This window comes from Myotis lucifugus, unplaced genomic scaffold (assembly GCF_000147115.1).
Source record: "Myotis lucifugus unplaced genomic scaffold, Myoluc2.0 scaffold_2683, whole genome shotgun sequence".
NCBI lineage: Eukaryota > Metazoa > Chordata > Mammalia > Chiroptera > Vespertilionidae > Myotis > Myotis lucifugus.
The window spans coordinates 5,001-18,428 of record NW_005873731.1 but is presented as its reverse complement, the minus strand read 5'-3'; the positions used below and the strand labels follow the sequence as shown (position 1 = coordinate 18,428).

Below are 13,428 nucleotides of genomic sequence, written 5' to 3'. Positions count from 1 at the left end.
GGGTGCCACCCTGGGAGCCACCGCCGCGCCCCCACGAGGCCGCCAGGGCTGTCCTGGGACAACGCTCTCTTCTCTCCTCAGGAACATAAATGAGGATTTTGTGACGGACACGCCCCGCCCTGACGGTGAGTCATCCGGGTTCTTGCTCCGCGGTGATGTCCGGGCAGAAGGCGGGACTTTCTGTGGCCTCAGCACTCGCTCACCTTCTCCGATGACCTTGGGGAAACGGGCCTTCTTCCCGGATAAGTTTTGGTCCTAAAGGAAGGTCGCGGTTCTTGGTGTGAGCACGCTCGCGCCTTTCTGAGGAAACCACGCGTGGCTGGTAGGGATGCTCTGTCACCTCGGCCAGCAGGGCCCTCCTGGCTGTGGGCTGCTGTGACTGGTGTGAGAGTAAGGACTTCTTTTTAAACATATATTTTATTGGTTTCAGAGAGGAAGAGAGAGGGAGACATCAATGATGAGAGAGAATCATGGATCGGCTCCCTCCTGCACGCCCCACACTGGGGATCGAGTCTGAAACCCAGCCGTGTGCCTCTATGAGGAATAGGACCTCACCTCCTGGTTCCTAGATCGATGCTGAACCACTGAGCCACACCTTCCAGGCCGCCAGGTGCTTTCTGGAACCCCATCCTCTCGGGCAGCTCTGAGAGGTCTCCCCACGTCACAGGTCAAAGTTCCGGCAGCCCGAGCCCACGGGGCTGCAGAACTCGCCCAGGCCTCCATCCCAGCCAGGCTCCCTGGCCGCAGCCTCGTCCGTCCTGCGGCCCCAAAACCTCTGGGAGCCGGAGAGCGAGCGCAGGGCCAACCTCCGAAAACCCATCCCCCGGCCCCAGGGCTGCCGCCTCCCCGGGTCCTGGGTCCCTTCTCCAGGGTCATGGGCTCCAGGACGAATGAGCTGCAGGCAGGTCAGGAGCCATGCCGGGTCCTGGCCACACGCACCTTCCGGAAATGTGAGTCCGTCTTCCTCTGGTTTCCTTTTTCAACCACCAAGAGGCTGATTGTGAACTCGGACATGAGGTCCCGGGACGGGAGGGGAAGATGCTTATGACGTCAGTCGGGCTGGAAGAAAATGGCTTCGAGACGCGAGACCACGGAAGCCCCGGATCCCGCGGCCCCGCGTGGTAGTGCGATGCTGCTCGGCCGGAACGACCCGCTGGGGAGGGAGCGAGCCGTTCGCGCTCCTGGCGGCCTCCACACCACGGACTATCCCAGACCTATTGGTCAGAGGAAACCTCTTAGGTCGGCCCTGGCCAGTGTCGCTCAGTGGACAGAGCATCAGCCTGCGGACTGGAAGGTCCCAGGTTAGATTCCGGCCAAGGACACATGCCCGGGTTGCGGGCTCCATCCCCAGTGGGGGCGGTGCAGGAGCCGGTGATCAGTGATTCTCTCTGATCATTGATGTCTCTCTCTCCCTCTCCCTTCCTCTCTGAAATCAATAAAAAAATATATTTTTTTAAAAACCTCTTACCTCCGGCCCTACCGGTTTGGCTCAGTGGATAGAGCGTCGGCCTGCGGACTGAAAGGTCCCAGGTTCGATTCCGGTCAAGGGCATGTATCTTGGTTGTGGGCACATCCCCAGTGGGGGGTGTGCAGGAGGCAGCTGATCGATGTTTCTCTCTCATCGATGTTTCTAACTCTCTATCCTTCTCCCTTCCTCTCTGTAAAAAATCAATAAAATATATTTTTAAAAAGAAAAATCTCTTATATCGGCTTTCGGGCGGGGCCCACAGGAGGGGAGGCCTGGCCCTGCCGTGACCTTGGCGGGTGTCTGAGGTCACAGCACCCAGTTTCTCTCCGGGGTCCATCCCTTTGGCGCCTCCAGGAACCCCAGGTGGGCCGAGCGCCTCCTGCTCTGAGGAGAGTCCCTGTAAAGTTCCCCGGGGGGGGCGGGGGGTGGGGGGTCAGGGCAGGCAGGAGTGTCACTGCCTGGGTCCCAGGGGCCCTGAGCTGGTGGGCGGGACCCGCTGAGGGTGCTGGTGGGCCCCGTCCCCCAGGCTCTTCCCAGGTGCTGCACCCCGTGGGCTGGAGGGTTGTCTCTCTGCCCCCAGCCCCTTCCCCGGCTCCTTGGTCTCTGAGTCCTGGGATGCCCCCTTGGCTAGGAGCCGGGCGTGGCATGAACTGGGTGACATGTATGAGCAAGTGGAGGACAGGCACCCAGTGGCCACTCTGAGCTGTCATTTATTCAGCTGGAGGAGGCCTTTCTTTTTCCTTTTTTCTTTTTTGATTAATCTTCACCTGAGGATAGATTTTTGGCGAGAGCGAGAGGGAGGGAGGGAGAGAGAAACATGGATGGGCTGCCACTTGCATGTGTCCCAACTGGGCCCAGAGATTGAACCTGCAACAAGGCATGAGCCTTGAGCAGGAATCAAACCCGAGACCCTTTGGTGTGCAGGCTGGTGCTCTACCCACAGAGCCACACGGGCCAGGGCTCAGTGACGTGGTTTTGTTTTGTTTTTTTATTGATTTCAGAGAGGAGGGGAGAGGGAGAGAGAGATAGAAACATCCATGATGAGAGAGAATCACTGATCCGCTGCCTCCTGCACACCCCCGCTACTGGGGACCGAGCCCACAACCCGGGCATGTGCCCTTGAACAGAATCGAACCCGGGACCCTTCAGGCCACAGACTGACGCTCCATCCTCTGAGCCAAACCGGCCAGGGCCAGGGACCATTTTTAAGTGCCTCCTAAGATGTTCTTCTAGCCAAAGGCTGTGTGACTTAATACATCCTTCGATACCTGAAACTCCAATGAGAAAGAATGTGCGCAGCCCTATGTTCAGAGCAAGTGCCCTCAGCAGACGCGTGGGTAAAGCCGGGCACGTTACGCCTGGAGAACATGCAGCCGTCAGAAAGGAGGGTCTCTGACCCTTCGCGACAGATGGAGGGACCTGGAGCGGATTCTGCTGAGCCCAAGAAGCCAGTCAGAGAAAGACAAGTATCACGTGATCTCACTCATGTGGAATCTAACGAACAAAATAAACTGATGAACAACGTAGATCCAGAGCCATGGGAGCAGGGACCAGACTGTGGCCTCTCAGAGGGAGGGGGGTGGGGGGGTGGATGGGAGGTTGAGAGGGAAGAGACCAACCTAAGGCCTGTATCAGTGAATCATGCTTTCCCATCAGAAGTGAGGTGCATTGAATTCGCCCCTCCAGCCCCCAGAGCAGTGGTTCTCAACCTTCTGGCCCTTTAAATACAGTTCCTCATGTTGTGTCCCAACCATACAATTATTTTCGTTGCTACTTCATAACTGTAATGTTGCTGCTGTTATGAATCCTGACGGAAATATCTGATATGCAGGATGGTCTTAGGCGACCCCTGTGAAAGGGTCGTTCGACCGCCAAAGGGGTCGCGACCCACAGGTTGAGAACCGCTGCCCCAGAGGAAGCCCTATTCTGACCTTTCTTATATACAGCCCATGTCTCTTTACTGTTTAATCTATAATAAACACTTTAAAAACAAAAAGGACATCGAATGTGACAATTTAACAAAAAGGAAGGGAAATGTACAGGAAAATGTTCACCGGACGATCCCCTGAGGCGTTAACAGGGAAACTGACTCCGCGGCCCGTTCTCTCTCGTTTTCACCTGAGTGACTTGTGACTCATCGTACAGGTTCCTGCATGAAAGGGTTTTCAGGTGGAGAAGCGAATTGTTCAGATGGGAGACGGTGCAGCCTGCGGTTCCACTGTAGCTGGTTCCACTGTAGCTGGTTCCACTGTAGCTGGGTCTGCTGTGCCCTGGGTGGGGTGCTCTGAGCTCTGCCCTCTGGTTGGGGAGAAGGGCCGACCGTTCGCTCCTAAGGGTCCCTGGTTGAGGGACGATGGGGTTGAGGAGGTGGCTGCAGCCGCTTGGCATCTAGTCTTTGTAGCTGCAAACGCTGGTTCCCTGTCTGCCATGTTCCCTGTCCCCTGGACCGGCTCTGCCCGTGTCTCCCGCCCTCGGAGCGGCCTCTCCTCGCCTGCAGCCTGGCGCTCTGCCCAACACCCAGCGTGTCCTGGGGACACCCCTCCGGGGCGCTCTGGGGGGGGGCTTTGGCTGGATGGCGTCCCCTCCCCCTGAGCAGCACTGCCCCCGCCCACGGACACCCTCTGGCCCCGCAGCCACAGCCCCTGGGACCCCCGGAAGGACCTGGCCCAGTGTGAGCAGGACGGGGCTCTGCGCGCCCCGCAGCGGGAGAGCCGGCCCCCCCCCCCAGGCCCGCCGCGGGGCAGCCCAGGGCGCAGGCGCCAGGTCAGCACCCAGGGCCCTGCTCGGGCGCCCTCAGCAGCGAGGGGGGCCGTCAGGCTGCTCCACCCGCCTGGCCTCCTCTCTGCCCCCCGCCTGTCGCCCTCTCACCCCCCAGCAGGGCCCCCTGTGGGCCGCGCCATGTCCCTGCCCGCCCTCCCCAGGGGACCCGAGGCTCCGGGGCTGGTAGGACACTCGGTGCCCACGGGCCCCAGGGCGCCCTCAGGGGTGAGCGCCCGGTCCCTTCCCGGGGAGGACACTGAGCTCGGGGACCGGCCGGGGCGGGAGGGGCAGCAGGTGCCGATGCGGGGCCTGGAGGGCGGCGGGAGGCGGGAGGGCGGGAGGCCGGGCTTTCTGAGCGGCGTCTGCGGGGCCTCCGCGGTGCCAAATGGGTCCTGGACAGCGGAGCGCTGCAGGCTCCCCCGGCTGAACGGGGGCCCAGCGGGAAGATTCCGGGGCGGGCTCCTAGCCCAGGGTGCCGGTGAGAGCTCCACCCAGCCAATCCTATGCCTCTCACTCCGCCAGCAGCCAATAGTTGGGCAGGAAGGGCGGGACCTTTCGGTGCTATAAAAGGCGGAACCCGCCCTCCTGACCGCAGAGGGGCAGCATGACGCCCTGGTCTTCTGTTCCGTGTCCTTTGCTGCTGCTCCTCCTCCTCCGGACGCAGGTGGGTGCGAGGCGGGGCTCGGGGGAGGGAAGGCCCCCCCCCAGCCGGCAGGGGCCCGAGGCGGGGCGGGACCGAGTCTGACTTTGGGAGTCGCGCGCCCCTAGGGCGCTGCCCAGGCCCCGCGCAGCTCGCGGGGGACGCGCCCCCCCCCCCCCCCCCCCAGGCCGGGCGCACCGGGCAGCCCTCCGTCAGCGTGAGTGCGCGGGGCTGTGCGCAGATCCCGGGCCTCCCCTGCCCCAGGCTCCGCGGTGACTGATGGGACCCCAGGGGCGGGGAGGGCACGGCCAGACCCGCCTTCCCCTCACCAGGGCCGCACAGCTCACTGCGGTCCGGTCCCTGGGCGGTGGGGCGAGAGGCGATTGTAGTTCCCTTTTAGCTGGAGGCGGGTGTACAGCTTATGGAGGTGTATGTAGTTGGCACACAACCAGCGCCCCAGGTTTAAAGTGTGCAGTTTGCTGTTTTGACATGTGTTCACGGTGTGGGAAACCATCCCCGCAGGAGAGTGGGTGCAGCCCTCACCCCCAAAAGTGCCCTCCGAGGTTGCTCACCAAAGCGTGAGAGCAGGGTCCGGAGTCTTTTAAAATCGATAGAAACCACAAACTTCTTCCTGTTTGTCTGTCGGGCACTGAGCCCTCAGCTGGGAACAGTTGCATGAAACCTGCACCTTGGCTGACAGTGGGCCCCGGGGCCTGTGCCTGGTGTGAGGGGCTCGGTCCTGGGGTTTAGAACATCGTTGCCTTTCGTCGTGTCTGCTTTGGAGGGAGGCGAATTCAATATTCCATTTGCGCACACACATCTGGCCTCGCACAACTTACAGTGAGACGACCGCGCTGAAATGGACATTTTTTAAAGCACTCGAAAGGGAACGGGCTGCGGCTGTTTTTGGTACTGGTAAGGTTTCAGAGGGAGCTGACCTGAAACTTTAATGCCTATTTTTTTGTTATTAAGCCTCACCCAAGGATATTTTCCATTGATTTTTAGGGAGAGTGGGAGAGAGAGGGAAAGACAGAGAGAAACATGGATACGAGAGAAACACGTCGATTGGAGGCATCCTGCGTGCCCGTGACCAGAATCGAACCCAGGACTCTTTTGATCCGCAGGCTCATGCTCTATCCACTGAGCCAAACCGGCCAGGGCTTTAAGGCCATTTTAAAAGACCAAACCCTCCCACAGAGAAGACGCAGTAACACAGGGTTTCCAAAAGCTGGTCGCTCCCCAGTCCAGCTGCTCAGCTCCCAGCGCACCCCGGAGAGGAAGCAGTCCTTCCAGAGGCGCTGCCCTGCCTCAGGCCACCCAGAGACGCATCGTCCAGATTGTACGGACCGTAGCCTTTCTCCTGCCAGGTGCCAGGAGCCAGCCCCGCGAGCAGGGGGGACGGGGTTCTGAGCGGGATCAGAGCTCCCTGTGACTCAGGCAGGGAAGGCGTGGGAAAGAGGATGTGAGATTCCCGAAGCAAATAGTCGGCCTCCTGGTGAGCAGAGGTCGGCATGAAAAGGCCCACGCCAGGCACTGGGATGCAATGGGCTTCCTTTTCTTCTAATAAGTTTTTATTGATCTCCGAGAGGGAGAGAGAAACATCAATGATGAGAGAGAATCACGGATCGGCTGCCTCCTGCATGCACCACTGGGGATGGAGCCCACAACCCGGGCCTGTGCTGTGACCGGGAATCGAGCCGTGACCTCCAGGTTCCTAGTTGGACGCTCAGCCACTGAGCGATGCTGGCCGGGCCGGAGGCCTCTCTGGCTAAGCCCGTCTCCCTGGCTGATTGCAGGCGGCCCTGGCAGCCAGCTCGGAACTGGGTGACCCCAACCAGAATGCAGCCCGGAGCCCCTCCAGCGACCTCTGTGAGGCTGGTGAGTGAGCGTCCCCATCTTCCCGAGCCTTCGCCTTCAGCTCACCTGACCCTGAGGGCTCAGCCCTGGTGCAGAGCTGCAGGCGCACAGGGCCCTGGGGGTTGGGGGGAGCCTGGTGGGCGGGCCTCTCCCAGCAGGTACCCTGGCACCCACCGCTCACCCGCCCTCCCCCCTCCTGGGCTCTCTCCTGACAGAGGGACTCTGTGCTTACTCAGACAGAAGCGGGGGGCGTGCCCAGGCTCGCTGCTCCCCAGGAACCCCCTGTCCTGAGCCCGTCCCCTCAGGGCTGTGATGGGGACACCCAGGCTCCTTCACTCTCAGGAGGAGGCTCTGAACCAGCCCCCAGAGCAGCCGGGAGCCCCAGCTTCCAGGCCTTGCTCTGCCCGCCCTCCAACCGCCCCCTCCTGGCCAGTCCCCACCAGAACCCTGGCCCCTGTGGAGCCTGGTCACCCTGCAGCCCCCACACCTGGCCTCCCCTCCCCCCACAGACAGGGGCGCACACATCAGTGAACCTGCCTTCAGGGGTCCCCTCTTTGTAGGGGCCGACCACACCTGCTCCCATCACCCTCCACCTCCACTCACCCCACCCCAACCCCACACGCCTCCTGTCAGCCAGGAGCTTCCTGGGGCTCCAGCTCAGGGACTGAACCCCCAGCTCCAGCCCCGGACCACGCACCTGCCCTCCCCCGACACACACGCCATGCACACCCGGCACCGTCCCGCGTCCACACATCTGTGCGCGCACCCACAGGAATGACGGAGACACAGCTGCCCACACGGAGCCTGAGGGGCTGGGCGCCTGCAGGGACATGTGGCTCTGCCCCAGGACAGCCTTCGCGGGGGGCGCGGGGCCAGGCGGGCTCCTGCGGGTGTGGCCGGGCTTCTTGCTCGCTTTCCCGGCTGCCCTGGCGAGTGGCCCGGGAGCTGCAGAGCGGCCCTGTGTGTCGGCTCCGGGTAGAGGCAGGGTCGGCGGGCTCCAGTGTGCACACCCATCCCCTCTGAGCCGAGCTGCGGGGGATCCGTAAAGGCCGAGGGGGAGGCAGGTCCCCAGTTCCTGGGACACATGGAGCCGAGGCTCAGTCCAGAACTTTCCAAGGAGACAGAGGCGAGGGTTGGTGCTGTGCAGGGGCCTGGCCTCGGGGACCAGGACGGGTGGGTGCCGGGCCCCACCTCACCTGTGTGCCACCCCTGCCCAGGCCACTACGTCAGCGCGGACTGCACCATGGACCCGGCCGTAAGGTGCTGTCCGTGCCCCCCTGGCTCCTTCCTGGCCCACCCCAACAGGGCACAGTCCTGCATGCCGTGCACCCAGTGCCGGGAAGGTAAGTGGGCGCCGTCGGGCGGGGGGTGGGGTCTGTGTCTTGGGACCTGCCTGGGGGAGTCGCCCCAAAGGCAGTGATGACAGGGCCCAGGCGCTGGGCCGCCATCACAGAGCACGGGTGCTCGCCGAGCGCGGGAAGCGAAGCCGCGATGGAGAGTGTGAGGGCGCCGCAACGCACAGCCTCGCTCCCAGGACACACAGGGGCCTGGCCCTCAGCGCTAGGAAGGTTCCACTGAGCTAAAATCATAGCAATAATAGTAACGATGATAATAATAAAATAAGCTGCAGTGGAGAGAGACGCAGGCATGGCAGAGAGGACCAGGCCTCAGGGGTGGACGTGCCTACAAGGAGCCCTGAGGTCCTTGGTGTGCGGGGCTCTGTGCTTGGGCGTCGTCCTGTGGAGCAGGGTCAGGGCACGTGTCTAGGTCGCTGGTACAATCCCCAGTCGAGAGCGTGAGGAGGCAGCAGGTCAGCTGAGGACTGAGGGGTGCAGGCTGCACACCCCTCATGGTGGGCTCAGGCCCTGGCCGCAGTTCGGTTGTGGGAGGGAGGCTCTCATCACTGTCCTACTCTCTCACACATCGATGTTTCTCTCTCTGTCTCTCCCCTTCCCTCCACTCTCTCTAAAAACATCAGTGGGGCCCGGCCGGCTTGGCTCAGTGGTTGAGCATCAACCTGAGAACCAGGAGGTCAGGGTCCCATTCCAGGTCGGGGCAGATGCCCAGGTTTCGAATCCCCAGTAGCGGGTGTGCAGGAGGCAGCCGATCAATGATTGTGTCATCATTGATGTCTCTCTCTCTCCTCTCCCTTCCTCTCTGATATCAATAAGAATATATATATATATTTTTTTAAAAAAACATTTAAAAAATCATTTTCCAAAGGTCTAAATTTGAAGATTTTAAAAAATATATCAATAGGGAAAAATATCCTCGGGTGAAGCTTAAATGAATAAATAAATAAAATCAATCAAAATATAATTAAAGAAAAAGAAATGGTCTCTGAGGAGTGAAGAGGTGGACTGTCTTACATCCGCCAGAGCCGGTGCCGCACGTGGGGGCAGGGCAGTGGGGATCCTGGCCCGACGGGAGACGGGGGGTCAGTGCCAGCCTCGGAAGAAACACTGGGTGTAGCGGGTGATGTTCCCACGGGCCTACCCCACTCCCCCCCGCCCGCCTCCGTCTGGACCGGGGCCCGCTCTCCCCTGTGTGTCAGAGCCCGGCCGGTGTGCGGTGGCATCACCGGGAGCCACCCCATGTCCACTGGCAGAGAAGGCGGGTAAAGCGACATGTGGGGTCGGGGGCGGCAGGCGAGTGGGTGACGGGCTTGGTCTCGGGCTGGGCTGTGGCCTCACCTTAGTCCCATCTCACCTGCAGTTCAGACGCTGGGCTGAGGGGGTTGGAGGGCCCGCCCCCTCGATGGAGCCGTGCACCCCGCGAGGCTTCAGGGCCCGGCCTTGGCGGCCATCGGGTGGGCTGTGGGGGTGACCGCTGAGCTGACCACCAGCAGGTGGGGCCAGGGGCTCTCTGCAGCCCCATTCGCTGTCTGCTGTGTCACTCACAGCTGCCTCCTGCACCTGCACACTGGGGGTGTTGACCTGCCCTTTAGGGGGCAAACACGATGAAAGGGATAATTTGGGGGTATCTCTGGGGACAGAGTTGGCTTTGTCCTCCCAGCCCACATTGCAAGGGCACCTGCTGCCCCTCCACAGGCAGCCCAGGTTTCAGGGCCCCCTCTGGCCCGTCCACAGGCACCCTGATTGCTGGAAATAGAGTCTAGTTGTCACCTCGTCGTCTGTCAGTGTGAAGAGGGAGGGAGATTGTGGATTCGGTGCCTGTGACTCGGCAGCCGGAGGGGCCGGTATGGGTGGGATAGAGTCCCAGCCCTGGTGCCTGACCATCCTCCCCTCCCCCCGAAGACCAGGAGATGGTGAGTGACTGCACCCCGAAACGGAACCGGCAGTGCCAGTGCAAGACCGGGGAGTTCTACTGTGACTCTGAGCACTGCCTGGAGGGCTGCCACCCCTGCACCAGGTACGGCCTCAGGGCGTGGGCAGCCACGCAGCCTGGGTCCCCCTCACCTCCTCCCTGCAGTGTCTGCCTCGGGTTATGCCGCTGCCCCTCGGTTCTCCCATCAGTAACCTGGTAGGACCTGCCACGTGGAGGCACCTGCAGATGAAATCCAACCAGTGTCCTGGCTGTTCCCACCGGGGGCCGCCCTGGGGCCAGGGCTCCGACCACCCAGAGCCGCGACCCGCTCATCCCACCAAAGCCCCCGTGGAGTCGGCACAGAAGCCAAAGCACAGAACCTGCCCGGGTCCCCGAGGGGTGGAGGCGGGGGCTTGGGAGACGGCAGAGGCCTGAGGAGGGCAGGCAGGTGGGAGCCATAGACAGTTCCAGAGGAGGCGGCTCCGGGCAGAGGAAGAGCCGTGAGCCCCGTGCCCTGTCCCAGCTGCAAGGCCGTCCCCGCAGCAGGGCCCTGGTTCTGTCACAGGCGCCAGTCCTGGCGGCTTCACAAACCTCGGGAATAATTCTCTCCCAGGCCCGCAGCCCGGGAGCCCGAAACCCGGGTGTGGGCAGGGCCGGCACCGCGGGCTCCGGGAGGACCCTCCTGCCTCCTGGGCTCTGGGTGGCGGCGCCCCTGGCGCTCCTCCTAGACCTGCTGCTGCGGCCTCTGCTCCTTCCGCCATCGCGCCGCCTCCTGTCTGCGTCTCTGTGCTGCTCCCTGCGAACAGGCTCCCCTCAGGAGGACGCTGGTCACGGGAGGCCCGGCTCCTCCGCAATGGCCTCCCTTTAGCGCCATCACACGCACAGATTTCCTAAGAAGGTTCATCCTGAGGTCCCGGGTGGACTCGATGGGGGGGAACTTCTGGGGAGACATGACAGCGGTGAACCCCCTGGAAAAATAGCTCCCTTTTTAGAAGAAATGGATTTCTATTGAAGTCAGAGAGGAGGGGAGAGGGAGAGAGAGGAACAGCAATGATGAGAGAGAATCATGGATCGGCTGCCTCCTGCACGCCCCCCACCGGGGATGGAGCCCGTACCCGGGCCTGTGCCCTGACCGGGAATCGCACCGGGACCTCCTGGTTCGGGGGTTGATGCTCAGCCACTGAGCCCGCCGGCTGGGCTGCAGGTGTTTCACGCTGTGACCCTGGAGTGTGGGGTCTCAGAACCAGCCTCCCGCACTCAGACAGGAGCTGGGGAACCGGCGATGGTGGAAGGCGAGGGGCCGGTGGCCTAGAGGTCCCTCCGGGTCCCCCCTCAGGTGGGCAGAGAGCTGTGAGCACGTGCGGCCTGCGCAAGCGAGCGTCGGTCCTGGGTCTAAACATGCCTCCCTGTGACCTCGGAACATGTGACAAACAATGACCAGCCCCTAACTTTGCGACCACGAGGAAGGACACCTGAGGGCCGAGGCTCTCACACGCAGGACAGACCCCCGCTCCCCGCTCCCAGGCCTGCACACGAGGCCGAGCAGGTTCCCTGGAGGGGCCGAGCAGGTTCCCTGGAGGGACCTCCGTGGCTCCCCCCGTGGGATGAGGGCCATGACCTCTGAGAGGCTGGTTCTGGGGTGGGCGCTGGGCTGTGCGTGCCCTGGGCCCTCGTGGGCCTCGGCTCGGGCTCACGGTGCTCCCGCGGCGGGTGGGGAGCTCTCCGCGGGAGCCGCCCCGGAGCCCACCTTCTGCCGCTGACAGCGCCCCTGGGCCCGGGTCCTGGGAGACGTGGAGGGAGGAACAGTGTGGCGTCTCCTCCCCAGGTGCCCCGAGGGGAAGGTCGTCCTGCAGACGTGCAACGCCACGGCGGACACCCTGTGCGGCCTGCCCGGCCCAGGTAAGCGGGTCCCTGTCGTCTCTAACGTGTATGTTCTGGAGACGAGAACCACGTTATAGAAAATTCACCATTTTATGGTGAACAAGTTATTTATTATTTTTTAAATATATTTTTAGTGGTTTCAGGGAGGAAAGGAGGGGAAGAGAGAGATAGAAACATCACTGATGAGAGAGAATCATTGATCAACTGCCTTCTGCTCGCCTCCCACCAGGTTTGAGCCTGAAACCAGGAATCGAACCATGACCTCTTGGTTCATAGGGCCACGCTCGACCACTGAGCAACGGCTGAGACACACCCGGCTGGGCTACGGTGAACAGTTCAGGGGCTCTTAGCACCCACCTCTGTGTCTCCCCGAAACATTCACATCCGCCCATTAAACAGCAGCTCTCCCGCCCGCCCCTCCGCCCCCAGCAGGCCTTGATTTGCTTGCGGTGACAGATCTCCCCATTCCGGACACGTCACAGACACGGGGGCGTGGGCCTGTGGCCTGCGTGTCTGGCTCCTTCCCTTCAGGAGCGTGTCCTTCAGACCCTCCCTATTGTGGGACCTGTGAGAGCGCCTGGCGGCTGAGTCACACTCACGGATGTGGACTAGGCCACGCCCTGTCAGTGGTTCATCTGCTGGTGAACTTAGGCCAAAATTCCAAACACATCAGCCCTCGAGGCGAGACCGTTGTGTGGAAAGGACAGTGTTTCAAACGATGCTGTTGGGGAGACTGGAGGAAAATTAACTCGCAACGAACCACAGACCGAACTCAGACCCGAAGCTCTAGAACTCCTAGAGGAAACGGGACCGCCCGGCCGGCGTGGCTCGGGGCGGAGCCTCGACCTATGACCCCGGAGGTCACGGTTCGATTCCAGTCAGGACACAGGCCTGAGCTGTGGGCTCCATCCCCCGTGGGGGCCGTGCAGGAGGCAGCCGATCAGTGACTCTCTCCGGTCATTGATGATTCTGTCTGTCTCTCCCTCTCGCTCTCAGAAATTAATAAAAATGTCCACTTTGTGAAAAAAAGAGGAGAAAGCGGAAGGGAAATGTCATGGCGTCAGATTTGGGTCCCGCCGGTCAGCGGGGACCCGGCCTGACACAGGACGTCCCTTCAGGGTGTACGTCAGAGCACCACGTCCTCACATACTCACGTGGCCCGTGAACCACCTGAGACCCGGCACCTGGGCCCGCGTGGGGGCGGGGTCAGCGCTACCTGCCCTGGGGGTGCCGGCCCCCCAGGAAGGCTGGGCAGGCTGCTCGGTCCGCCCCCCGGCCTCTCCCCAGGGGGCCCGTCTGCTGGGCCAGTGAAAGGAGATGCTATTCGATTGTCCCCCTTTTCTCTGAGTTTGTTTTGTCTTCAGGGTCCACATCACAGGCAGTGAGATCCCGCAGGGTCTGTCTCCCCGTCTGACATCCCTGAGCCCAGTGCCTCCAGGCCATTCACGTTCTTACAAAGGCAGGAAGCCCTTCAGGTTAAGGGTGAATAATGTTCCCATGTGCATGCATATGTGATGTATTGTGCATGCATATATGCGTGCATGCGTGGTGTGTA

At 61.8% G+C, this 13,428-nt stretch overlaps 1 protein-coding gene across 1 annotated transcript in view; it reads left to right on the top strand.

Annotated features, from left to right (window-relative positions):
* The first annotated feature begins 6,565 nt into the window (after positions 1-6,565).
* Positions 6,566-13,428, top strand: part of LOC102433150 — an 8,525-nt gene continuing 1,662 nt past the window's right edge. Inside the window, exons 1-4 of the mRNA XM_023749080.1 lie at positions 6,566-6,746; positions 7,943-8,068; positions 9,983-10,097; positions 11,818-11,891. Of these exons, the coding sequence (XP_023604848.1) occupies positions 7,969-8,068; positions 9,983-10,097; positions 11,818-11,891 (289 nt within the window). The 5' untranslated portion in view covers positions 6,566-6,746; positions 7,943-7,968. The remainder of the gene's footprint in view (positions 6,747-7,942; positions 8,069-9,982; positions 10,098-11,817; positions 11,892-13,428) is intronic.